Source organism: Eptesicus fuscus, chromosome 11 (genome assembly GCF_027574615.1).
Source record: "Eptesicus fuscus isolate TK198812 chromosome 11, DD_ASM_mEF_20220401, whole genome shotgun sequence".
Lineage (NCBI taxonomy): Eukaryota > Metazoa > Chordata > Mammalia > Chiroptera > Vespertilionidae > Eptesicus > Eptesicus fuscus.
Genome location: NC_072483.1, coordinates 56255970 through 56283488, shown reverse-complemented (window position 1 = coordinate 56283488; position 27519 = coordinate 56255970). Strand labels below are relative to the sequence as shown.

Here is a 27519-nt window from a genome sequence, read left to right as displayed (position 1 = left end):
AGATTTTGGTACTAAAATCAGTGTTCACTTATCTTCATATATTCCTGGTGTACCTTGCCAATAAATAGTTATCTTGCCCATATTGGGATGCTCTTAGGGCTATCAGATTCCTGGGGCAGCCTTAAAAGGTCATGCAGAGAAGTAATTTGGGTCAATATTGCTCTGCTTTTTCAAGTCTGAACAATTCACTTTTATGGCACAATCAAAATACTGACCTACATTTAAAAGTGCAACACTGTCCTATCTGTTATATAAATCCATTGTGCTATAAAAGGTGAAATACAGAAAAGAGGTCGCTAGTATTATTTCCTCTGATGACCTTGATTATTGGTTGCTTTTCTTTCTTTCTTTTTTTGGTTACATGGTCTACTTCTGAGAGATAACTGAAGTAGAAAAGTCACTAAGATTCCTATATGCAATCAGAGTAAAATGATTCTCAAGATTACAAAGTAATGATATTGAAAAATATAATGACTGTTAAGATTTATCTAAATAAGGACTGAAATGTGTTAATCCTATTTAGAAATACAGGGGTAGGAAAAGTGAGTTTATAGTTTATGTGGAAAATAATACAATAATTAAATAATAATATAAGAATAAACTCTGTTTTGTGTACTCACAACTGTAAACTTACTTTTGCCCATCCTGTATTTATAATAGAATTAGCTTTAACTTTTGATGAATGCTGATTTAAAAAATTTTTCTGAGTATTTAAGCCTTTAATACTTCAGTCATTCTCCCTCAAGTCGACATAGAAGCCTGTTCTCACTTTGGTTTGGTAAGGCTCTGAACATGCACAGCAACAGATGTTATACCCAGCATAATGATATGTATCCTGGAAACACAGCTTTATAGCGTGGGATTGGTTCTTGGGAAAACAAAAATTTGGCAAACAAAGGGCATTAAATTGCTGATCTCAGCAGTAATTACCTGGGATAGAATATAATAATCTTGTGTACGTGGTAACTGCATTTATGTATTGGTAGAATAATGTAATTCTAGAATACATTAAAAGGAAAATGAACTTATATAAATGTTACCAATCCCGTTAAAAAGCAGAAAATGCCTTCAATTTTACTTTTTGGGAAAGTTACTTCAATAACTTTTTGAAGTTTTCCAGGACTCCAGATCCTGATATATTGAGACTGAAACTTTTAATCATGTCTTTGTAGTTTACTGCTTTTGTTTTTGTTATTATTCCCACTAGAAATAGAGCATTTTAAACAAATGAACTGATCCCCAATCTTGAGCATCCACATACCCTGGTAACTGTTGGAAACAAATTGGCACTGTGAGAACCATGCTTGCCTGTATTAACAACAGTACTAAAGCCACGGTTTCTATAATTCTGATCTCCTCTTCACGGGCATCTTAAAGCACCTTTCTCCCTTGCCTCCATAGATAAAGCAAAGCAGAGCTACTTAGGTCCATGTCATGGAAGGTCTGGAATGATATGGAGGTCAGTTTGAGAACCACTGCATAAACCATTTCTTAAATAGGTAGCAACAAAGTTGTGAGGATGTAACAAAAACTTCCTTTTTTCTTCTCTTTTTTAAAAATTTAATAAATCTTTATTGTTCAGATTATTACAATTGTTTCTCCTTTTTGCCCCGCATAGCTCCCCTCCACCCGGTTCCCACTCCACCCTCTGCCTTTACCTCCCCCGCACTGTCCTCATCCATAGGTGTACGATTTTTGTCCAGTCTCTTCCCACACCCCCCACACCCCTTTCCCACTGAGAATTATCAATCCACTCCCTTTCTATGCCCCTGATTCTATTATATTCACCAGTTTATTCTGTTCATTAGATTTTTAATTCACCTGATTTTTAGATTCACTTGTTGATAGGTATGTATTTGTTGTTCATAATTTTTATCTTTACTTTTTTCTTCTTTTTCCTCTTCTTAAAGAATACCTTTCAGCATTTCATATAATACTGGTTTGGCTTTTTCTTATCTGTGAAGCTCTTTATCTGACCTTCAATTTTGAATGATAACTTTGCTGGGTAGAGTAATCTTGGTTGTAGGTTCTTGCTATTCATCACTTTGAATATTTCTTGCCACTCCTGTTAGGCCTGCATAGTTTCTGTTGAGAAATCAGCTGACAATCATATGGATGCTCCCTTGTAGGTAATTAACTGTTTTTCTCTTGCTGCTTTTAATATTCTCTCTTTGTCTTTTGCTTTTGGCATTTTAATTATTATGTGTCCTGGTGTGGTCCTCTTTGGATTCCTTTTGTTTGGGATTCTGTGCACTTCCTGGACTTGTAAGTCTATTTCTTTCACCAGGTGGGGGAAGTTTTCAGTCATTATTTCTTCAAGTAGGTTTTCAGTATCTTGCTCTCTCTCTTCTTCTGGCATCCCCATAATTTGGATGTTGGTATGCTTGAAGTTGTCTCAGAGGCTTCTTACACTATCTTCAACTTTTTGGATTCCTCTTTTTGCTTTTCTGGTTGAGTGTTTTTTGCTTCTTTGTATTTCAAATCTTTGACTTGATTCTTGCGTTCCTCTAGTCTGCTGTTGGGTCTCTGTATAATATTTTTTATTTCAGTCAGTGTATGTTTAATTTCTAGTTGGTCCTTTTTCATATCCTCGAGTTGGTCCTTTTTCATATCCTCTCGTTAGTCCTCTCAGTGTATGTTTAATTTCTAGTTGGTCCTTTTTCATATCCTCTCATTAAATTTATTGGCCTTTTCTAGGAAATTCTTGAAAAACCTTATAACCGTGGTTTTGAACTCTATATCCAGTAGTTTGTTTTCCTCCATTTCTTTCATTTGTGATCTGTTTCCTTGTCTCCTCATTTTCGCTGCTTCCCTAAGTTAGTAGGGTGGCTTTGTGTGCTAGGTGTCCTATATGGTCCAATGGGTCAGCCTCCGAGTTACCTGAGGTGGACACACTATGTGTACCCCTTTGTGGACTGTGTGTACAGCCTTGTTGTAGTTAAGTCTTGATTGTTGTTGGTGTCACTGGGAGGAATTGACCTCCAGGCCTATTGGATGTGAGGACCTGCTGTGTCTATAATGGAAGAACTGATGCGCTGGAGACATGCTTATGGTGCAGAACTTGTTTCAGTGGGGCTTTGGTACTCACTGAGTCTGTCTCTTGAATGTGTCACTTATGGATGTGAGGAGTTGAAATCAGGTGTCTCACACTGACCACTAGGTACACTGGCTTCTGGATCTCCAATGGGGTGCAGGTCAGTTACTGTCTGAGGTGAGAACTACAGTTTTCTCCTCTTTGCTTGGGGTTTGGAGGTTTTGGAGCTGACCCGGCTGCAAGTTTGCTAGGTTAAGCTGCGATAGGGCAGGCCATTCATATGCAAAAGCCGCTGCTTGGAGCTTGGGTGGGTTTGTAGGTTGTGTGGGGCAGGGTCTCAGGGCGTCACTAGGCTAGGGCGTGGCAAACAGCGATGGCTGCCAGTCAGCCGTCTCTGCATATCCGACCACATCCCCACGTCTTGTGCCCCAGCGCAGTAAACAATTATTCCTGCATGCAGGTCTGCAAGCAAGCCACCCTCACTTTCCGACCTGATGGCAAACAGTCCAGCTTCTCCCCATAGGAGTTTGGGTCCACCACATCTCCCCAGAAACTGGATTTCAGAGTAATTGGGAGCTTGTCTCCTTTCGGGTTGAAAAAAAGCAGCACATCCAATCGCCTGCCACCAGCCCGATTCGCACGCCTCCGTACCTCGGCTTTTCAGCGCTTGTGCATATCTCAGTGCTCTTTCTCTTTCCTTCTAGTTGTAGAACTTCCACTCAGCCAGCTTTCCCGTGGTTCTGGGTGATAGATGTTTTGTCTTTTAGTTGTAGTTTCGAAATTGTTGTGCGAGGCAGCAGTTTAGGTGTTTACGTATGCCGCCATCTTGGTTTCTCTCAACAAAAACTTCTTGAAGTTGATGGTGTTAATTGTTGGAATCTTGAAGCTTTTTGAATAAGAGTTTGTCTATAGTCATTGTCTAAATAGCCAGTTAGCATTAAGATAATCTAAATATAGGGTTGTTTACATATTTTTCACAAAAAAGACTTTTGAACACAAAAGAAACCTTCAGGATAAGACATTATACTTTAAAAATATCCTGAAGTAATTGTGCTATGGGTTTTATTTTGTGTATCTTAGATGATTGGCATGTATTTTTTGTTGTTTCTGATGATCTTATAGACATGCCATCTCCTCGTCTTGAATTCTTAGCAACTGCTTTACTTGTAATGTGTTGCTATGGCACAGTTTTCAAATCTGTTGAGAAGCTGGGATGCTGAATAAGGAAAACGGCATATTCCAGGGCTGGTGCACTCTCACAGTATCTAGCGTTTCAATACTCAGGGTGCTGATGTATGCAGTGTTTCCTTCTCGTCATAGAGGGTGCAAAGCTTTTTCTCCTCAGCACAGTCTACATTTCTATAACAGAATCCAAGATCTAGAGAAAAACCACAAGATGAAACCAGGTGATTGTGATCAAATTTCTGTTTCGTGCGGCATAATCATGGGTGTTTGTCAAAAACACCGTCTTCCCATCCAGGGGTGGAATCGATGAAGAGCTCTGCATGGTGGTGAGTGGGGCACATAAACCCTTTCAGGATGAATACCAACAGAACTTGATCCATTTCCCACAATATTGGGACAATATTTGTGCCTGATGAGGATCAATTTGAGTAGCAGTGGAACATGAGTCAACATCTGCTAATTTTCCCCTCTTACTATTATTTCTAATTTATTTTCACATTATTTTCAATACTCTCTCAATTTATACTTTTCTCCTCCTAACCTAGTCCATAAATTTCTTATAGACCCTTTGTGTCAAGGGAGGTTTACTAGTCTGCTTTGGAGAAGGCACTTAGGATGCCCCCTACTCACAGGAGCTACCTTTATAAATTTGAAACAAGGCCAGAGCATTTTGTATTCTAAGTGTAAGATAGAGGAATACACAAATTATCCCTGCCTATTACCATCCTGTCACAAATACTGACGTTCCTGGTTTATCTGATTCAGGTCCTGGTGTGATGACTGCAAATGATTTGTTGAAATGAGTTCAGATGACAATAATAATAGTAATAAATAATAACAACAATATTAATAAAACAGTAACAACAATAGCACCTTGTATGTGCCAGAAGCTGTTAGAAGCATCTTACATGTACACTCACTGAATCTTCACAACAGTCCATGGAGGGAGGGCTCCTCATCATCTCCAAGGCTAAATAACTTCGTCAAGGCCACACACAGAGTAACTTGGGCAAGGTCACACAGTCACTTCTCTTCCTACGTAGGTAGGAAGAGGCCAAGCCTGGATTTTAACCCCTTCCATAGGAGGAATGCTTTTAATCACTAATCTCTGTTGCTTCTCTTTATATATATACTAGAGGCCCAATGCATGAAATTCGTGCAAGAGTAGGCCTTCACAGCCCCAGCTGCCTCGGCCCTCACAGCCCCGGCTTTGTCCGAAAGATCGTCCCACTGTTCAGCTGTTCTGTCGATTTGCATATTATGCTTTTATTATAGATTTTTTATTTTTATTTATTTCAGAGAGGAAAGAAGAGGAAGAGTGATAGAAACATCAACGATGAGAGAGAATCATTGATTGACTGCCTCCTGCACTCCCAATACTGGGGATGGAGCCCGCAATCTGGGCATGTACCCTTGACAGGAATTGAACCTGGGTCGCTTCAGTGTGCAGGCTGACACCCTATCCATGAAACCAAACCGGCTAGGGCCAAGGTCGGCAAACTGCGGCTCGCGAGCCACATGTGGCTCTTTGGCCCCTTGAGTGTGGCTCTTCCACAAAATACCATGGCCTGGGCGAGTCTATTTTGAAGAAGTGGCGTTAGAAGAAGTTTAAGTTTAAAAAAATTGGCTCTCAAAAGAAATTTCAATCGTTGTACTGTTGATATTTGGCTCTGTTGACTAATGAGTTTGCCGACCGCTGGGATGGGGCATCTATTGCTTCTCTTTGATATCCTTTACTTAATAGAAACTTACATGCTGTTTTTCATCTGAGGTTTCAGGAAGACAGCAAAAGATAATCTGAAACATGAACCCATTCTGTGGAAAGTAGCATGTTCTCTCAAAGCCTAATTATGAAGTGGGTAATGATCCAATTGCAATGACAGGATGGTTCTTTAGTCCCTCTGGTCTATAGAACAGAGGACAGGAGTATGAGATTTAAAGTCTAGGGTTAGGCTGCAATTAAGGTTCCATCATTTCATCTGTACTTGATAAGCCTCTTCACCTCTCTGAGGATCTGTTTGGTCGTCTCTGAAATCGAGAAACAGGGTGTCTGTATCCTTTAATTCTACCATAACCTGGAGGTAATTTATAGTTAAATAGATGGTATCTGATTTAGTGCCTAGCCTGGCAGGCACCTGATCCTGCTCGCCATTCCCCGTGTTTCTGTACCACGCTATTTATAGTGAAAACTGGCTGCTTTCTTGCAAGGCGGGTAGCCCATTAATGGAGGGAGGTTCAATCTCTTCTAGTTTCTGGCTTTGAACACTAAGTACTATTGACCTTCAAATTTATATCTCTATTCCTGACCCCTGCTCAGAATTCTAGATTTAGGAATATAAGTAAGTAAAATATCAACTTAGAAGTCTAGTGGATGTCTCAAATGTTTGTCCTAAAACGAACTCCACCTTCCCCCCCTGCAGCCTCCAAATATGCACTTCCTCTGGACCTCCCCATCTCAGTACCTGGGGGACTTCATCCTTCCAACTGCCCAAGCCAGACGCACTTGGAAGTCTGCTGGATGCCACTTTCTTTCTCACTCTACATCCAGTTCATCAGCAAACCTTGTTGCCTCTTCCTTTAAAATACACCCAAATTGAGCAGCATCACTGCCACGGCCTTGGTATGAGAAACCATTATTTCTCAGCCGTATCATACTCGTTTCCATACAAGTCTAGTTCAAAGTTCCCTATCACTCTATTCTCCACGGAGCACATAGAGTGTTACTTTTAAACTATAGGTCACACCCTTCTTCTACTTAAAAACGTCCAATGACTTAACATCACATTCAGGTTAAAATCCACATCTGTGCTGTAGTCTTTATACTTCCAACCTTTCTGTTCTCATGTCTGACCCCTCTCCTCCTTTCCCACCAGCTCCAGCCACATCTCATTGTTCCTTACCAAGTATGTTCTTGCCATGGGGCCTTTACACTTACTGTTTCCTCTGCCTAGACATCCTTGGAATCATCTGTGTGTTATAATTAGATATTGCCTGATTTTAGACACTTAACATAGGACATATATTATGTAATACCCACAAGTGGCCTTACGTAATCAAACATTAGTCAAATTTCTGAATTAATTAAACATTAAGAATATCCATGCTAAAGGGGATAAATAGAGCTTAAAATCTTACTGTCAATTCAGACCCAGTTTTCCTGTAACATGAGGTCAGTTCATGTTTTGCCGTTAAATGATTTAAGAAAAAATGTACAGTTTTCAGAGCTTTGGGGTTTTGGAATTGCAGGTAGGAGATGCTGGACCTGTACCCACATGGCTTACACCAGGCGTCCTCAAACTACGGCCCGCGGGCCACATGCGGGTGTTTTTGCCGTTTTGTTTTTTTACTTCAAAATAAGATATGTGCAGTGTGCATAGGAATTTGTTCATAGTTTGTTTTTTTTAAACTATAGTCCGGCCCTGCAACGGTCTGAGGGACAGTGAACTGGCCCCCTGTTTAAAAAGTTTGAGGACCCCTGGCTTACACTCTCATTTATTTTTTCTGATCTTTATACAATGATTATTTATTGGGTAGTCAGGGAAGATTTCTATCTGTAAGGGTTCTCTGTGTAAAGTCTGGCATGTGAAAAAGGTTTAGCTTCTAATTATTGAAAGAAGGAATGAAGCTCAAATAATTTTTCATTCAAGTATGTGTTTTTTTTAGAAGACAGTGTGATCAGTTTAAGAATAGTTAACTATTATTGAAAAGTGGTATTTGATTAGTCAAAGTTAACTCAAATGCATATTAGTATTTGGAATATTAGAAATATGTAATGGAAAACTCATTACCTGCTTTAATGCCTGGTAGCCTGCCTAACCAGTGGGAATCTGTTTCATTGATCTGTTGTTGATTTGGCATGTAACTGTAAGTTGAATATTCGTATAATTTGATCCTTTTCTGATTGCCCTCTGTATTCAAGTATTTTCAAGCAATTGATCAGGGATATTGCATCAATATTTCAATCTACTTAAAATTAAATTTTTTAGTGCTCATATCTATTTTAAGTAACACTTTAAAATTAATTGAAAATTAAAGATAGTGAAAAACTTTTATAAACATCACCTGAAATTTTAACATTCATTTATATTTTTTACATAAAGAAACTTATTTCTCTCTAAAGAAAAGTGCCATAATGATATTTGTCTTCATGTTGGTTGAACAGCCATAGCAGAAAGTTAAACATGAGTAGGAATTATTATAGTCCCACCTTTGGCAATTGTTCTCTAGCAAGAAGGATTTTGTGTACTTCCAGAAATTAATAATTTTCTCTTCTGTTGAGCTTAGCATAATTGTATTTTTAAATTGCTAATCTGTTTTGAAGGCTACATAAATTGTTTAACATTTAAATTCAATCAAATTTATAATTAGCATAATATTTTCAGGACATTTGAACAATTAAATATAAGAAAATGAGAATGTGTTCTTATAGTTTTACTCTATTTTAAAAAGTTGGCTCTTGATCTATAGACTGCAATCTTCACTCATGATCTTTTATTGCTTTTCTATCATTGACTAGATAGAGCAGATGTGATTTTTATTTTTTAAATCATGTTATGGGGACAGCCTTGTTGGGGTTTTATGGAAATGACTTTATTTATTCTGGTCATGAGTGATATTTCAGTCGTATAAAAAGAGCTATTTTAAATGTAAGCAGTAATTACTTGCAGCCTTATTAAACTTAGCAAACATGCCTTTAACTAGTTAGTGTTTTTGAAGGTCTTTATATAGCTGCTCACAATGGCTTATATTCAACAGTGCCATTAAGTGAAATAAACATGGGCACCTCTCCTGTCAAAGAGGCACAGGTGGACATCTTGGTAGCAAGCTTCATGCGGTGTGACACATGGCACAACCCACCATGGGGCAGAGAGCATGCAGCTAGAGCTAGGAGTCCTTTTCTGGATACTTTGCTGTAGACTTGTATTTTTCTGTGAAACAGCCATTATGGAAGACATTTGCATAGTATAACATTTGTTTTGTTATTAGATAATCATCATAATTTCTTAAAAATGGTCAAGACCTGCGTAGCACAACCAATTTAGAAGCCAAAGTTTCTGTACCCCAGCCCTTGCTACCTACATAAATGGTATTTTTGACTCTGCCCTTTATAATGTTGGCACCCTGTGCATATTAGATGTAATCGGGGCTGAAGGGAAACTTGAATCCATCTGGAAGCAATAAACTTTTCTGAAAGACTGCACAGTGTTATTTAATCCTGTGACTTCTTACTGTGAGTGAAATTAAGGTTTGATGCAGTTGTGTCACATCATATTGCTATCAAATTTATCTCTCTAAAAAAAAAAAGCCCTGACAGTAACATTACAGCCCAGAGGAGAAGACGGCTTGCTGTAATCCTATAAGCTGTTTTGCTTTGATTACATGTTACATAGGGTAGCAAAAATATATAAAGTGCTTGATCTACATTTTTAAAAATTTATATTATCAGGTAATACTTTCTTACCTTTTCCTTTAACGTTGGCCTTTTATCATAGTACTAACTATTTTGCAGAAACTGTAGAATGGTGAAAAACATGGAGAAGAAACTATTATTTTTAAAACCTTTTAATTGGGAACACTCGTGTGTAAATATCATATAGGTAGTATGCGAAGGTCAAAACATTGAGTTTATTTTCATGTCACACTCTTTGAATCAATTTAAGTCTTTTTCAGAAAAAAAAATTAACATTCTCTAATTTCTACTCCACAATGGCATTCAAAATTTTGTTTTACTTCTAATATGTAGGTGGAGGATCCTGTTTTGTGTGACCAGGAGCCTAAATGATATCAGCCGACCGGCATCATTTAGTATTTGTGTGTGTTTGTTAAGACTTAGTTGTTCCCTTACATTTTGCCTAAGTTCAATTAAAAATAATTTAGAAAGTTGGGAAATTTGACTACATTTTATAGGTAATTTTTCTTTCAAGTAATTTTTCTTTTTTAGTCAATTGGATTCACTTAGCTAATGTTTTAGAAATATTTTTTGTCAAGTATATGCTTTTAATGGTGGAAATGAGATAAAGGGCTATATTTCCCATGTGCCTAGCATATTAAAAATAAACATGAACTTTGTCTTAAATGTAATTATGTTGGTTTTTTTAATAAAACCATGATAAGCTATATTAAAATTTTTTTATCACTTTTCTTTTGTCTCCACCAAGTCTAGGACTATAAATCCTCATCAAATAAATACATAAAGGTTTACAAATATGTTTTAGAACATCTTGAGTTATATGTATTTGTTTTTAGTTTACTTTTGAATGTTCAGTAAATATAGCTTCTGGCAATTTCTCTTTATCCCCCCCCTTCTCTCCCACCCCCCCATCCCCAGTGATTTCCTTGACCACAGGTGGCCTCCTCCAGCATCAGGAAGGTGGACTGGTGATTAGTTCAGATAACCTGGGGGTTGATTAGGTGAATCTTTGTCAGTTGGTTTCTGGATAGAGGATGAAATTTTGTTCTTAGCTACCAAGCTCCCTAAATGAACTTCTTCCTTTTTGGTACTAGGACTCATCTTCATCAATTAAAAATTTCTACTTCGTTAATCTCCCATGTAATGGTTCTGCTCCCTTTCAACAACACAGATCTGCCTTTGCCAAGTTCAAATACCCTGGACTTTGAATAGTTATTCTGAATTTCTTCTTAAGAGCAAATAGTGACAGTCTTCAGGGGAGAACTGAGTGAGAGTGGTATGTAAGTAAGCCTTTAAGTGTCCTTCAGGAGCAAAATTCTTCAGATTAACTGGAGGGTTGTGTGGCATCGTCACTGTGACTACTGTTAAGTCATGGGGATCTGACCGACACAGGCAGGGCATTGGTTGATAGTAGTGGAGGTGAAAGCAAAGTCAATGTGGCTATCTTCGAGGTCCTCAGAAGAAACAAGTGTCAGTGAGTCAGTTTGGACTGAGATGTAAGGGCCTATATCTAGCAGGAAGCCCATACCCAGGCATTGTCCTTAGATGGTGGCAATAGAAGCCATTGTTGTGGCTTAGATCGAGTCCTATTTCCACAGTCCAGTAACTTCTGGGCCATGAAAGATAGAGAACTCCTTAACCGTTATGAAAATTTGTTATCTTAAGAGGATCATCCTATCTAATAAAAGAGTAATATGCAAATTGACCGTATGTCTGCTGCACCCACCAGCCACGCCCAGCCATGCCCACCAGCCACACCCACCAGCCAATCAAGGAGTGAATATGCAAATAAACCCAACCAAGATGGCTGCAGCCACGGAGAGCAGGAGGGAGGCTTAGGTTTCCATGGCAATGGAGGAAGTCAAGCTTTCTGCCTGCCCTGGCTGGCCTAGGCCTCCACTTAATGCTACAAAGTTTCAATGATAGAAGATAAACAAATCCCAACAGAAATGGTGGCATCCAAGGAGCTAGAGAGAGCAGGAGGGCCTGGAAGAGGCTGAGTGGGTTTTGCAGGCAAGGAAAATAAATATCAGGGGAAAAATCATGAACCTGTCTCTGTAGCAAGCATTGCTCATCATTGGAGTTGTTCCCAGCGTTGGAGGAAGCCAAGCTTCTGCAGCCCTGGCCAGCGTAGGCCTCCACTCCAGGCTACAAAGTTTCAATTGTAGAAGATAAATAAATCCCAGATACCAGGGCCTCTGCTTGGGTTGCGGGGGGGAGTGGCCTGCCTGCAAACCACCACAGGCCCCTCACCCAGGCTGCCCACACCCCAAGGGAACCCCCACCCTGATCCGGGACACCCTTCAGGGCAAACCAGCTGGCCCCTACCCATGCACCAGGCCTCTATCCTATCTAATAAAAAGAGTAATATGCAGATTGACCATCACTCCAACACACAAGATGGCTGCCCCCATGTGGACACAAGATGGCCACCACAAGATGGCCCGCAGGGGAGGGCAGATGAGAGGAACCAGGCCTGCAAGGGAGGGCAGTTAGGGGTGACCAGGCTGGCAGAGGAGGGAAGTTGGGGGTGACAGGGCCTGCAGGGAAGGGCAGTTGGGGGGGACCCAGGCCTGCAGGGGAGGGCAGTGAGGGGTGACCAGGCCTGCAGGTGAGGGCAGTTAGGGGCAAACAGGCCTGCAGGGGAGGGCAGTTAGGGGCAAACAGGATGGCAGGGGAGCAGTTAGGCATCAATCAGGCTGTCAGGGGAGTGGTTAGGGGGTGATCAGGCTGGCAGGCAAAAGTGGTTAGGGGCAATCAGGAATGCAGGCAGGTGAGCAGTTGGGAGCCAGCAGTCCTGGATTGTGAGAGGGATGTCTAACGGGCATTCAGACATCCCTCGAGGGGTCCCAGATTGGAGAGGGTGCAGGCTGGGCTGAGAGACACCACCCCCGTGCATGAATTTCGCACACTGGGCCTCTAGTTTTAATATATACACAGAAGTGCCTGGAATGTAGTAGGTGTTCAAATACATTAAATGAAAGGACACCTTTGGGCTTACCCTAAACTATTACAGTCTTATTTTTCTCTAACCCTTTCCTTCCACCACCATTTTTGAAAACCATATTTAATTAGTATGGAAAAATATACATACAACTGTAACAGCTTTTTGAAGACTTATGTCTTCACCTTCTGGTAACTTAGGAACTTCTGATAGCTGACTAAATCTCAACTGACTAGCACTGTGTTGTAGGAGTTGAGATTTAGTTAGAAGCCATTAGAGTAACTGGGAAATGAAAGATGTCTCTTGGAGTAGGGGCTTACCAGTGCTTGGACAGATGGTTAATGTTTGAAAAGATTGGAGTCAAAAAGGCTTTGCTGGGAATGAAGGAGCAAAGGTTCAAAGGAAGAAATGCATATAGTATGGTTAAGATATTATCTGATTGATTGTAAATACAGTCAGCAACAAACTTTTATGGAAAGGCTAGCCTGTGTTTGAAGAATTGAGCTAAGTGCTGTGATACAGAGATTAGAGATGAGGAAGATGAGGGAGATATTGTTGAACCATATTGCTGAGAAACTAGAAAAAGACCAATTAACCATACCTTTGAGGTTCATGGGGGAATCTCTACAAGGATAATCTGGTATGCTGTATATGAACTAGATATATTATATATGAACTGATATACATACCTGAACTGGTCATGCCAAAAATGACTAGATTATAAGACTAAGAAGAATCAAATAAGGCCATATTTTCTGTCATTGTCATTCTCAGAGACTCCCCGTTGATGATTTTCCTATGGAATTGGAATGGAAATAGACATAAAAATTGACAGAGGCAAATATATAGATAGTAAAATCAAGGAATAAATAGTCTCCACACAAGTAGCACATAGTACCTTTGCTGAGGTGAAAATGGCATTGCATGATAAAGTCAGGCAATAGAATGTGAAATATTAATATGAAATATAGAATATGAATTTTGAAGTTTTTTTTTATTGTGTTTCAGATATAGGGACTTGTTGCATAGATAATCTAAAATATTAATGTAATAATAAACTCTTAGTTATTTGACACAAGGTGATGAAGGATAAAATGCATGAATCATACCATCTTCTGGTTGTGTTTTCTTAAGGTTATGCCTATCTCCACGAAGCTACCTACCACGGGTTCTCAAGCTTTTGGTCTTGGGGACCCTTTATACTCTTAAATTATTAGAAACCACAAAGAGCTTTTGTTGATGTAAGTTATGGTCACTAATATTTATTGTAGTAGACATTAAGTAAACATTTAAAATACTAATTCATTAAAAATAATAATATGTTTATTGCATTTTAACATTTTTATTACAGTATTTCATAAAAACATCAAAGAAACAATGCCACTTTACTATTTTTATATTTTTGTAAATCTTTTTAAAAAAAATATATTTCAGAGAGAGGAAGGGAGGGGAATAGGAACATTAATGATAAGAGAAAAACATTGATCAGCTGCCCCCTGCACGCCCCCTACTGGGGATTGAGCCAGAAAACCGTGCATGTGCCATGACCAGGGATCGAACCATAACCTCCTGGTTGGAGGGTCGACACTCAGCCACTTAGCTACACTGGCCGGGCTCTAATAGAAAAATTTTAAAATTAAGATTTATCTCTTTAATAGAAGTCATACCTTTACTAGAAGTCTTAAAAGAAGACAGCTGAATTCTTAAGATTGCTTCTTCATTCAATCTGTTGTGAATATGTTATTTGGTTCAAGTATATAAGGAAAATCCAGTTTCACACAGATGTGAGTTTAGAAAAATATTTTAATAATGTTTTCAGATAATTGTGGTTATCTTTCTTTGATACTACAACAAAACTTAAGTGCTCATAGCTTAAAGGTTAGTTACAGTGCAGAATTGGAAAACATACTACCTTTCGTAGTCTAGGTGAAAATTTATAGGCATGTCTTGCACTTTGAATAAATATTTTACTCATGCATGATTTTATAACATCCTGCATTGGCTATTTGGAAAATTGATGTACTGAGTTAAAAAGAGCTTCCAAATGTTGACACATTTAATTATACAATATTTAAAATATATCAAATACACTAATACTGCTGTCAGTCTCATCAGAAAGTTCTTTAAGTATTGGGAATCTGTCAAGTTCACGTAGTAGATACAAATTTTTTCAATTCTAATTTTTGCTTTAAAACTTGAATTTTATCATTGGCAACAAACATTCTCTGCTGTTTTTTCTTGACTGACTAAGCTGACTCTTCTCATTTCCCAGAAAATGTTTGCCAAATACTCACATCTGAATACCATAGTCTGTTAGTTGATCTCTCAAATAAAAATGGTTTTCCACAAAAACTAGCTAGTTCAGCTGCAACTAAAATGGTGTAAATGCTTTTCTTGGAGAGAACCATTCCTTTCATGTGTGGCATAAATTCTTTATGCATATTTCCCATTTCATCACACATAATAGTAAAAAGAAATATACGCAAGCCTAGAGATTTTCAAAAGTTAAAAAAATTAAAGTGTCAGAACTGTTCATCGAGAACAGTTAAGTGAAACTTTTTTTAAAAAATTGAATTTGAGCCCTAGCTGGTTTGGCTCGGTGGATAGAGCGTCAGCTTGCGGACTGAAGGGTGCCAGGTTCGATTCCGGTCAAGGGCATGTACCTTGGTTGCGGGCACATCCCCAGTGGAGGGTGTGCAGGAGACAGCTGATCAATGTTTCTCTCTCATTGATGTTTCTAACTCTCTGTCCCTCTCCCTTCCTCTCTGTAAAAAATAAATAAAATATAAAAAAAGTTGAATTTGAGGTGGTAAAGAAGGCAATAATTATTAGTAAAATTTGATGTCATTGCCTTTATTCTTACTTGTACCAACAGTTTTAACCACTGTTGCCTTTGCATTATTAGTGCAAATGTTAACATGGTAAAAAAAGAAAATATTATGATAAAAATGAGTGTGACCCTGTATAACCTCTAAGACCACACATTGAGAATTGCTAATGAAGCTGTTTTGGTTTAAGTATTTAAATGATTGACTTAATTTGCCAATTTCTCCTGATTATTTGTCGGTATAAAACAATGTTATAAGTATATACATACCTTTTATTAATGGTAGAAGTTTTGGGGGGAAAGCTGGTTTCTGAAAGCTCACTGAGATATTTGGAACATGAATAAGTAATATATCAAGAAAAAAGCTTTAGAACAAAGGATTGTCTATGATTGGAAGTCAGCTTAAATTTTCAATGATACTGTTTGTTAAAATAGGTTTTATGTGATATTTATGATTGGGCATAGACTTCATGATTTAAAATTGCTAATATCACTTTATATCATAGGCACTAAATGTAGACTTGTATTACATGTTTATTGTCTACATTTCAAATCCTCAACCCAAAGAACAATATTTAAGTTCATTTTGGTTTTCATGCAAAAAAAAAAAAAATATCTTCAAGTGCTTAAATTCTTCTTCTTTTTCCCCCCAAGTGCTTAAATTCTTAAGAGAAGTATCTAAGCTGTTTACACATGACTTAGTGGGGGAACAAATTACAGATAGAAATTGATCATTGATTTTTTTAATTTGGTGTGATAAAAATATAATTTCTTAGTTTGATTATTTGAGTATCAATTTCTCTCTGCTTCTTGATTTCTTTCTGTAAATGATAAATTTAAAGTTCCCTTTACTTCTTTTACTAGATAAAATACTTTTTCTTGTCACTCTTGATATGTATATATTTAGAAACTTAAACCTTTCTGCTAACAAATTCTGTGTTATAGTTATTGAAGATAATAATGCATTGTGATGGTTTTTCAGTAAGCAACAGGAGCAGCCCTATTTGTTTAAACCCTAGTTTAACCTGATTATTAACAATTAAATTGTGTTTTCTTCTTACAATTAAAGTGTATTCAAATTTATTGGTCCCTTGCTTCACAGATTTATCTCAGTATGTGGTGTATTCAAACAGAATTTTGTATTTTTAATTAGGGGATTAGATAAGTAATTCTGAAGAGCCAAAAAAAAAAAATTGTTAGACATCACATTGCTTAACCATCTAATATACCGTGTGTGTATACACTGTGCTGTGGGAGTCGTCTCTCAGGCAGGCTTGTGTTCCAGGCAGTGCTTGAAAGAGTGGACATGTGCAGAAACTGTGAGCACAATTAGCGCCAAGCAGATAAATCCAGCTCTAATCCTGTTTACGGTCTGCATCAGACAGATGTGCCAAGATTGATTTAGACAAGCCCTAGGCTTACAGTAATATTTTTTAAAGTTCCATTCACTGTTCTATTTTTGTTAAACCTTTGCTAAATATTCTTAAGTGCTGCTGGTTTTACTCTCCTTGTTAACCACTCTAACCTACTTTAGGCAGGTTCTGCTTTGCTCTCATGGTGACAGGGTAACCTGCCAGGAGAGGCTATCTTTATTCCATGTAATTAAATTGACTTTCTCCCCCAAGAAAATACAACAATAGGAAGTGGGTGCTGAATTAAATAAATAGCATGATATCCAATAGATGTATACTTAAATCCCCTGCAAGAACAGATGGTCCCCAGTATCTCCGTAAGTAATGTGAGAGGACAGTTAATGTTCTGAAAAAACTAGCTAGAACCAATACAATAGAAATGAACCCATAGATTTAAAATAATAAAACACATACCACAATGCAAAATTGTATATCATCTGTAAGGCTTTAGTTCTTACAATCTCTAAGAAAAAGTGGCCATAGATGATTTCCATATTTTTATCTACTGTTATCAAGTGTCAATTTATGAATAAAGTTTTACTTTATATATATTTTTTACCAATTAACGTATATTTTACATTAATGTAAAATTAAAGTTATATTTAGAATACATGGCCCCAAATTATGTTCTTTATTTTTTAATTCCTCCTTTAACATACTGCCTGCATGTGTTAAGTTGTACATGGAATTGTGGCTTTTGCGTACAATTATGAAAACATTTGCTTTTATTTGTGGCAGAAACTGGTTGTGCTATAACAGGTGGCTAAATTCGGGATCAGAGCAGCTATCTCACAGGTGAAGAATTAAGCAGAGATATAAGACCTACATTTTGTCAGCATTTATAAGTTTATAAATAAAATCATTTATAAATAAAAAGCAGTATTTTTCTGATTCACATGGAGAATAAAGGAATCGAAATCCTTCTTAAGTTACTGCTACAAAGGGGTGTATATAAGTGCTCAATTTGTATAGACAGTAGTCTTCTCTCTTAATGTGGTTTCTTTCCCCTCCTGCCCCTTTAATCTTATTTTTCATAAATATTTGGATATTCTAAGAGTAAGTGTTTTGTCATGGGTGTTGAGGAGAAACAGTGACCTTCTTAGATTTTCAGTTTATCCTGTCAGATGATTTCCAGAACCTTCAACTTCACTGAGGGTTAGCCTGAGGGCTTCCCAACGAGAAACCTGAGGACCTTTGGCCTGAGCTCTCTTTCAAGTCAAGGAAACCAAGGTCCTGCTGCCCCACGGAGCCAGCTGGTCAGCTGCTCGTATCGTAGGAACTTCAAAAACCAAACAGAGACTAGAAAATCACCACCGAATCTGATGAGCGATTAAACAATAGCTAGACAGTTCCAAGCCTTCAAATTAAAACATTTTAAATTCAAGTTCACAGAATTGAACATGCTTTATTCCTGAATATAATTTTATCTAAAACTAATTATACAATTTTATCTAAAACTAATGTTATACATATCTTCACATGTTATAAAAGTTATATTGAAAGTCAAGTGAATCCCTTGATTAGAGAGAACTGGGCAGATTTACTCATGTAATGGAAATGATTAACGTTGCAGAAATAAATAATACATCAGTGTTTCTATGCAGGAAATTGGCAGCTGAGAGATTTATATAGCTCCTGAAGAACATTTGCCTATAGTTAGAAATTGGTAAAAAACTATTTTATTTATAAATATATTATCCTTTTTGTCCTTTCAAGTAGAAACAAAATGTTTGTTCTAAATCTGTTTCTTCTTGTCTCTTCTTGTCACACTGGCAAAGAGATCATTTATGTAAAAACTCCAAATTTGAATTTGTGGGCAAATGAGGAAAAAGAAATTGGAAGCATGAGCAGGGAAAGCAGGAAATAACCTTTCAGAGAGTTAAGGAAATTTTCAGAATTATTTCTGTGAGCTCCTGGTTGCTTCAATCTAACCTTCCATCTCCTTGAAGGATACCTCAGTTTCTGATGAAATACTATTCAGTTAATTGACACATATTTAAAAATTGATTTGAGAGAGAGAGAGAGAGAGAGAGAGAGAGAGAGAGAGAGAGAGAGAGAGAGAGAGAAAGGGAGAGAGACATGGATCCACTGCCTCCTACAGGCCCCCTACTGGGAATTGAGCCTGCAACCCAGGCAAGTGCCCTGATTGGGCAGGTGCCCTGATTTGGGAATTGAACTGGTGACCTTTTGGTGCATGGGACAGTGCTCAACCAACTGAGCCACACCAGCCAGGAGGACACATTTGCTGTCTTACTCTTTTCCTACTTAGAGACAGAACAATGGTTGGCCACTCTTTTAACTTTGACTATTTCAGTCAGAGCCAGAGGGTCTGATGAGAGTGTGTGTGTTTACTTGAAGGTCCTTACTTCCCGTTCAACATTGGTAAGGAGTTGTGAAGACCAGCCAAAGTGCTTGGATTTAAATCTTGGATCTGCATCCTACCAGATGTAAGACCATGGGAAAGTTACTTAAACTCTGTTCTGCATTTCTTCTCTTTTAGGAAATTGCATCTACTACATAGGGTTGTTGTGAGGATTAAATGAGATAATACACATAAAGTTCTTAGGGCAATGTCTGGCATATAGCATATTCTCATTAAATATTAGCTACTCTTACTTTTTAGGGAATGGGCTTTTAAAAATTAGAATAAGTAATATCAGGAACTATTTTAGGATGAGCAAAGGAAATAATCTTTCAACTAATTGCAGAAATATTTTTGTAGAAAATTTTTAAATTCATATACACAAATTATATCACAATCTCACTATCCTTCCAGTTGTTCATATGCACATTCATATATGTGTGCATATGAAAATCATTACACATAAATTATGTATTCAATAAATATATCCAAAACAGTAATGGAATTGTGCTATACTATTTTAGATAATTTTCTAGTCGGATTTCTACATTTTAATGGCTGAATAGCATTCTTATATGAATATATTTTACAGAATCAATACTCTGTTATTGCACATTTAGATTGTTTCCAAGTTTCACTCATATAATGCTTGGGTAAGCATTCTTTTAGCTAAATTGCGCACATTATTTTCTTAGAGTAAATTACTGGAAGTAAATCACTGGATCAAAAAGATGCATATTTTAAAGCATTTACCTTTTTCTACATTTGTAAAAAGTATCCTATATAATAAAGAGCTAATATGCTAATTAGACGACCTTCCAGAATGACCTTCCAGGACAACCAGTGGGCGGGGGGCGGGGCCGCAGGGCCTCAAGGCAGCCGGGGCTGCGAGGGCCGAGCCCCTTGCACGAATTTCGTGCATCAGGCCTCTAGTAAAATATAATGCTGATTACAGAAAGGGAAAATTATGGAAGTTTATAAGAAAATATTAATCTCATACTCTCTACAGCATTTCTCTCTTTTAATAGGTAACCAATGTTAAGTTTGTTATGTGTTTTCCACTGGATTTATTTCTTTTCTACTTTTAATGGGAGTGAGGTCAAATCCCTTAGGTTTCTTTGTAACAGCTTTTATTCCACTAATTTATATCTCTTAACACGAATACCTTTCCATATCAGAACACAGATCTAATTTGCTCATTTATGAGCTGTGGAAGACTAATTCAACCATCTTTCTATTGAAGAATGTGAATATTGCTTCAAGTCATTTGCTACTATAAATACTGCTGTAATTAACATTTTGAAATCTTTTGATAGCTATTTCCAGCTTGTTCTCCAGCAGTTACCATTTTTTGCATTCCCACCAGCACTGGGACAGGCTGCCTTTACCCAAATCATCATTGAGCATTATTTTTGATCTTGTGCCAATCTAAAAGGCAAAAAAAATGGTATCTTGTTGTGTTGATTTGCATTTCTTTGATTACTAATTAGATTGAACTTTCTCATATGTTCATTGGTCAATTTGCATTTCTTCTTTTGTGAAATTCCTGTCTTGGGTCTTTTATGTACTTCCCACCAAAGTGTTTCTTTCCTTGATTAAATAGATTATTTAACTGTCATATGTTGTGCATATTTCTGCCCAGTTGGCCGCCTTTGCTTGTGACTTCCATTTGTGGGTCCCTAGGACTTTATAGGCATTAAATAACTTTTATGTTAAATATCTCAGTCTCTGTATATCTGCCTATACTGTCATATTTAGGGCTTTACTAATTATGGTTGTACATAGTTTTATCTAATCTAGATATATTGGTGTACATTAAGATATAGGGCTTTGATTTTTCTTTTCTTTTTAAAAAGATTAACTAGTTCTAAATCACCATTTACTCAGTATTTCCAACTGAACTGAGATGCCATTATTGTCCCATTAGTGACATTTAAAATGTATATGAGTGTTGTTTCTTTAGACCAGTCACTTATATAATCCAAATGTTTTCATTATTATCTACACTAATAAAAGAGAAATAGGCAAATTGAATGTACCTCCGTGACGCCCACCAGCCAATCAGGAGTGAGTATGCAAATTAACCCAACAAAGATGGTGGGTTAATTTGCATATGCAGGGATGGAATGGCAGGGCGGTGCGGGCGCCTGCTATGAGGGGGGTGGCGGGGGGTGGAGGTAGCTACAGGAGTGGCGCTCTGGCTGGAGCGAAGACTGAAGGCTCCGGCCAGAGCGAACACTGAAGGCTCCGGCCAGAGCGAAGATGGAAGGCGGTGGCCAGAGCGAAGCCCTGGGTCCTGGGTGCTGGAGGAAAACTGGTGCCAGCAGCCAGGGGAAGGAAGGCCTATTGCACGAATCTTCATGCAACGGGCCTCTAGTAGCTTTATAAAATACTATATCTGATTAGGCATGTACTCCCTCTCATTACTGTACTTTAAAAACATTTTCTTCATTAATGTAATATATTTATTTAATAAAATTTATAACCATTTGATTAGGTTCCTTGCCCCTTACATCAAAGAAAATACTAATGAGATTGTGATTGGGATTGCATTAGAAGTATTAATAATGAGAATACTGTTATGAAAAATATGTAATCTTGGAAACTGGGTATGTCCCCCTTTATTCAATTCTTTGTCTCTCAGTATATTTTAAATGCTCTCCCCTCCCATGTTAGTCCAGGATTATTTTATTAAATTTATTCCTAAGTATAATGTGCTAGTTTTTATGGAATGTGTTTATCTCCATTACGCCTTCTTCCTGGGTATTAATATATTTGTAAATAGCTTCCTTTCTGGTGTTCTTTTAAGTTCCAGTGATTTTAAGTTGATTCTTTTTGGGTTTTACAAATATATTATGATATCATCTATAAATAGTTATAGATAATATTATACCTGTTAGGCATGTACTCCCTCTCTGCCCCTCCCACCACCAATGGTTATCTTTTATTTCATTTTTCTTACATATGGTATTGGGCAGAATGTCCCAAATAATTGGGAATAATGAGAGTGATAATAGGTATTATTTCCCTATTTTCAGGAATTCTTGTTTTCACTACTAAGTTTGATCTTAGCTGTTGGTTTAGTATCTTTAAATCTGCAATTTATAAGAGGTTTTAAATTGGAACAGTCAGTGACTTATTTGTTGTTAAAGTAAAGCACCCATTGTAAAAAATTCACTATAATATAGGACTTTGAACGAAAAGAATTTCTCTCTCCCATGTTTTCTCTTTCCCAATGGTTCTTTGTTCCCTCTCTGTATCCTTCCTCCCCTCTCTTCTTTCTTACTTTCTTCTTTCTTTCTGTATGTCCTTCCTTCTGTCCTTGAAGCTCTTCTTTGTTATATGTTTGACTACATAAAAATTTAAAATTTATCTGAGATTCAAGGTCATAACTAATATAAGAGTAGCCTAGAACAGTGGTCGGCAAACTCATTAGTCAACAGAGCCAAATATCAACAGTACAACGATTGAAATTTCTTTGGAGAGCCAAATTTTTTAAACTTAAACTTCTTCTAACGCCACTTCTTCAAAATAGACTCGCCCAGGCCGTGGTATTTTGTGGAAGAGCCACACTCAAGGGGCCAAAGAGCCGCAGTTTGCCGACCATGGGCCTAGAAGAAGTTATTTGTAACATATATCAGACATATATAGTAAAGAACTGATTTCAAGAATATCTGAAGGGCTCCTACAAATTAGACAGGCAGCATCCAAGTAGAAGTATGAAAATACATGTGTAGAGGAAACTCTTTTAATACATAACAATACTCCAGTCTGAGAATATCGTTGAGCCTGCTTAAGGGCCAAGGGAGCTGAGCAAGGGCCTCTGCTTGCTGGGGCTATTTCAGCATGTTGTCATTTCTGCATTGGTTTCTTCCGATTACTTTTTCTCCTATCATGTGTCATATTTTTTCTGTTTATTTATATTCATAGTAAGTTTTGATTGACTGGGAGATATTATGAATTTTACCATGTGGACTTACTGATTATTTTGGTATTCCTAAAAATACTCTTGAGGTTTGCTCTAGAATATAGTTAAGTTACTTGGAAACAGTTCAATCCTTTTGAGACCTGCTTTTTAGATTTGTTGGGTGGAATGAATGCAGGCGTTGGCCAGTTCACTAATGAGACAGAACTCTTCGAAGTACTCTCCCCAATGTCCTGCGAGTTTCAATATTTCGTCACCGGTGGGATCTCTGAGCACTGTTCTCTTTAATCCTCTGGGTGGTCCTTCCTGTGGCCTCACACATATGCTGATCCACGCTCAGCTGAAGACTCAAGGGGCACCTCTGCAGATCCACAGAGTTCTCTCTGTGCAGCCCTCTCCTCTCCAGTAACGTGCCCAGTGAACTGTGGTCGTCTTGGCTTTCCTAGACTCCTAACTCCTCCTCAGCCCAGGGACACAACAAGCTCTCCTATGGGTGCCCTACTGTGGCCTAGAAGCCTCTCAAGGAGTCATCGGAGGCAATCATGTGGCTCCTTTGCTGCCCTTTTCTCAGCAATCACTGTCCTGCGCCACCTCTCGTATGACATCTGAAAACTGAAGCTTCAGCTATCTTGTATGTTTTTGAAGTTGTTTCAGACAGAAGGCAAAAATCAGTGCCTGCACTTCCACGTTGGCCAGAGTAGAAGTTTTAGAAGTACTTTTGCAGAAGTAAAAGGACACTCCTCCTTTGAGAGTCCATTGGAAGGGTCCTTGACTACAATAATTATTTTCCGATCTGTGGTTAAACAATAAAATTTCGAGCCTCTATAAAATAAAGCCCGATTGTGGTAACATTCCAATGGAACCTTCTTTCTAGATCAGCAGGGATTCATATTTTCTAGTCATGATAATCTTACTCTGCCTTCTTTTGTACATGTGTTACTTTACCTAGAATGCACATTTTCTTTCCTTTAAATGTTGCCGTCAACAACCTATCATAAACCCAGTTTTGTTAGTGCATTTTGTTCTTCCCACTACTTTACTCTGTTCATATTAGTGGCACAGAGACTCTGGTGGGATTCCCATTTTTATTGCTGAAATGTTGCTTTATGTTCTTATCCTCAGGTTTTGAATGTCCTAGGCCTTGAGTGGCAGAGACTATCTTCCATTTTTCTATTTTTAATTCTTGGGAAAGCAGATCCAATTTTTCTTGTCTTTCCTTCCCATCTTATATAGAGATTGACATAAAGGACAATCAGTAAGATTATAAATGAGAAAGATTTTCTAGGTTTTTACTATGATTTGTACATGGTAGATATGGACACAATGGTTTTGATTGGAAAACTTAATTTCTTTTCAGGTGATTCCAAGTATGACTTGCTATGTAAAGAAGAACTTATTGAACTCAAGGACATATTCTCTGTCAAACTGAAACGGCGTTATTTTGCTAGTGGAAATGGCACTTTATTGGGTATCACACTCTTCATCTGTTTGAAAAAGGAACAAAATAAATTAAAGGATTCTACACTCGATCTTATTAATTTAAGTGAAGACCACTGCAATATATGGTTTCGACAGTTCAAGAAAATTTTGGCAGGTAAGAACCCCTTATGGGAATTTTTAATGAGTCTAGTTTCCTTGATGTGAGTTATTAATCTAAACATGGTATTGTATTTATGAGCACAGAAACTCTTATGTTGATATAGTTTCCTTCTAATCCCAATTTGTTGAGTGTTTTATGCATGAAAGGGCATTAAATTTTGTCACATGCTTTTTCTACATAGATTGAGATCATATGTTTTTTTCTTTCATTTTGTTAATGTGGTGAATTACATTTTCATATGTTGAACCATCCTTGCAATGCAGGAATAAATCCCACTTGGTCATGGTGTATTCTTTTAATATGTTATTGAATTTTCTTTGCTGGTATTTTGTTGAGGATTTTTACATCATTATCCATAAGATATATTGGTCTGTAGTGGGTTGTTTTTTTTCCCCTTGTAGTATGTTTGTCTGGCTTTGGTATCGGGATAATACTGGCCTCATAGAATGAGATAGGAAGTAACTCTTTTTTTAAAAAATATTTTTATTGATTTTACAGAGAGGAAGGGAGAGGGATAGAGAATTAGAAACATCTATGAGAGAGAAACAATGATCAGCTGCTTCCTGCACGCCCCCTACTGGGGATCAAGCCACAAACCAAGGTACATGCCCTTGGTGGGAATCAAACCTGGGACCCTTCAGTCTATAGGCTGATGCTCTATCCACTGAGCCAAACTGGTTAGGCCAGGAAGTAACTATTGAAAGACCATTTCTATGCAGAAGCTTCGATAATCTGAAATAACACAGTTCTTAAATAATTTAGTTCAGTTGAGAGTTGTTTTTGAAAGCATATTTATTTTTCTATTAATGTCTCGAGTTTATATTAGAATTTATTTTCCTTATACCTATACAATGATGGCAAGTGCATATATGTACTGTGTGGCTTGAGAATAAGAGCTTTTTTTTGCAGATAATATTTAAATTGTTTATTTCAGGATAGATTTTTCTAAAGTTAAATAATCAGTGAAAAGAGAACATATTTACTAGAATATTAACTCCTAATGAAGTCAATGTATCTGAAAATATGTTATTTGTATTTTATGTCCTAAATAAAATGCATGAATTCAAACATAGTGCAAGGTGGATTTTTAGAAGGTATCTTGTTAAATAACCACACTGAGTTTTGGGATTTTTTTTTTTTCTCATAGATTTGTAAACCTTGCTTTCTTTTTAGCTCATTTCTTTCTGTTTGCCAGATTGATCAGGGTAGAGGCAGCTGGTGTGGTTGGTGGTGCAGTTTGGAGGAAGATGACACAGGACAGAGATGGGTGCCAGACAAAGAGCAGGCACATGGTGATGTTAGACCGTTTCAGGCCAGGCATCATTAATTAAGAAGACTGGGTGTGGTGCCAGGTGCGTACTAGACTTATTGGGAGGATCACTTCACAAATTATAAAAATGTCCAACCTCTATGCTGTACACTGAAACTAATATAAAATAATTTTCAATGTAAATGTAATTGAAAAAAAAAAAAAAGACTGAGGACCTAAGTTGGTCAAGGGCAGCCAACTGATAGGTTACACCTATAAAAGATAAGCTGATGTGACATAGTAAAACTAGGTGACCCTGTTACTAAGGCCCCTGTGCTTCCTTGTTAGCCCCTTTGGGACCTTCGAGGATACCTGATCCTTTTAAGAAGATAGAAAACCACAGAAGCCTTAGTTTAGTTCATCTCCCTGAAAACAGAGAAAGTATATACTGTATAAACTGTATACATACATACATATATATATACACATACACACACACACACACTCACACACACAGGTGGGTCAAAAGTAGGTTTACATTTGTGACTACACAAAACACAGAGTTTATTCTTGCGTTATTATTTACAATTGTATTATTTTCCATATGAACAACTGTAAATCTACGTTTGCCCCACCCTGTATATTTAACTTAAAGCATTCCACTTTAACAGTGGGTCTTTCATGGTGTTATTTTAAATTCATGTCAGAAGAGATTTTTTAAATCTAAAAAAAAAACAAAAGAAACATTAATGAGATCAATTTAATAAACTTCTCTAACACTGGCAGGTACCCATGAGACTTGCCTGGTCTATAAAATAAGAATGTGTCCTTTTAGGAGAGGCAAAGCTCTTCCTTGCACTGGAGGTCTGAGGGTATCTTTTCTCATGGAGCTTATGAAGGGCTAGCTGAGTGAGAGGTGAGAGGCAACGTCCTCAATATATCTCACCCATCAAATCAATAGAGAGTAAGCATAGGACATCACAACAAAATTTAATTTAGTAAGAGCAATTTTATAGGAATAGAGGAGCTTGTCCAAAAAAAAAAAAATCCAAAACAGTGTTCAATTTTTCCCCCCCATCTTAATGAATGAAGTTTTGGTTTGGTCTAGGGTTAAAATCTAGGTGAATTACATACATTTTAAGCTCTCATCTTTTGGGAATGTTGCTTTTTGTACCTTTGATTTTGATAAGAGTTAAAGGTATTATAATAAATGCGGTCATATTCTCTGGCATGGTTCTGGAGTACAGAGTGATTTATTGGTTAAAATAAAATAGATTGATCCACTTGTCTGTTGATGGGCACTGGGGTTGTTTCCATATGTTGGCTATTGTAAATAATGCTGCAATGAACATAGGGGTGCATATATCATATATTCTTTTAAATGAGTGTTTTGGATTTCTTCAGCTATATTCCCAGAAGTGGAATTGCTGGGTTATAAGGCAATTCCATTTCTAATTTTTTTGAGGACACTCCATACTGTTTTCCATAGTGGTTGAACCAATCTTCATTCCCACTAACAGTACACTAGGGTTCCCTTTTCTCCACATCCTCACCAACACTTGTTTGTTGAT

General features: G+C 37.4%; 1 protein-coding gene across 2 annotated transcripts in view; it reads left to right on the top strand.

Moving 5' to 3' along the window:
- CERKL (ceramide kinase like) overlaps nt 1-27519 on the top strand; it is a 100852-nt gene that overhangs the window by 25278 nt on the left and 48055 nt on the right. For both annotated transcript variants that reach the window (XM_054723170.1, XM_054723169.1), the window contains exon 2: nt 24457-24693. In XM_054723170.1, the coding sequence (XP_054579145.1) occupies nt 24457-24693 (237 nt within the window). The remainder of the gene's footprint in view (nt 1-24456; nt 24694-27519) is intronic.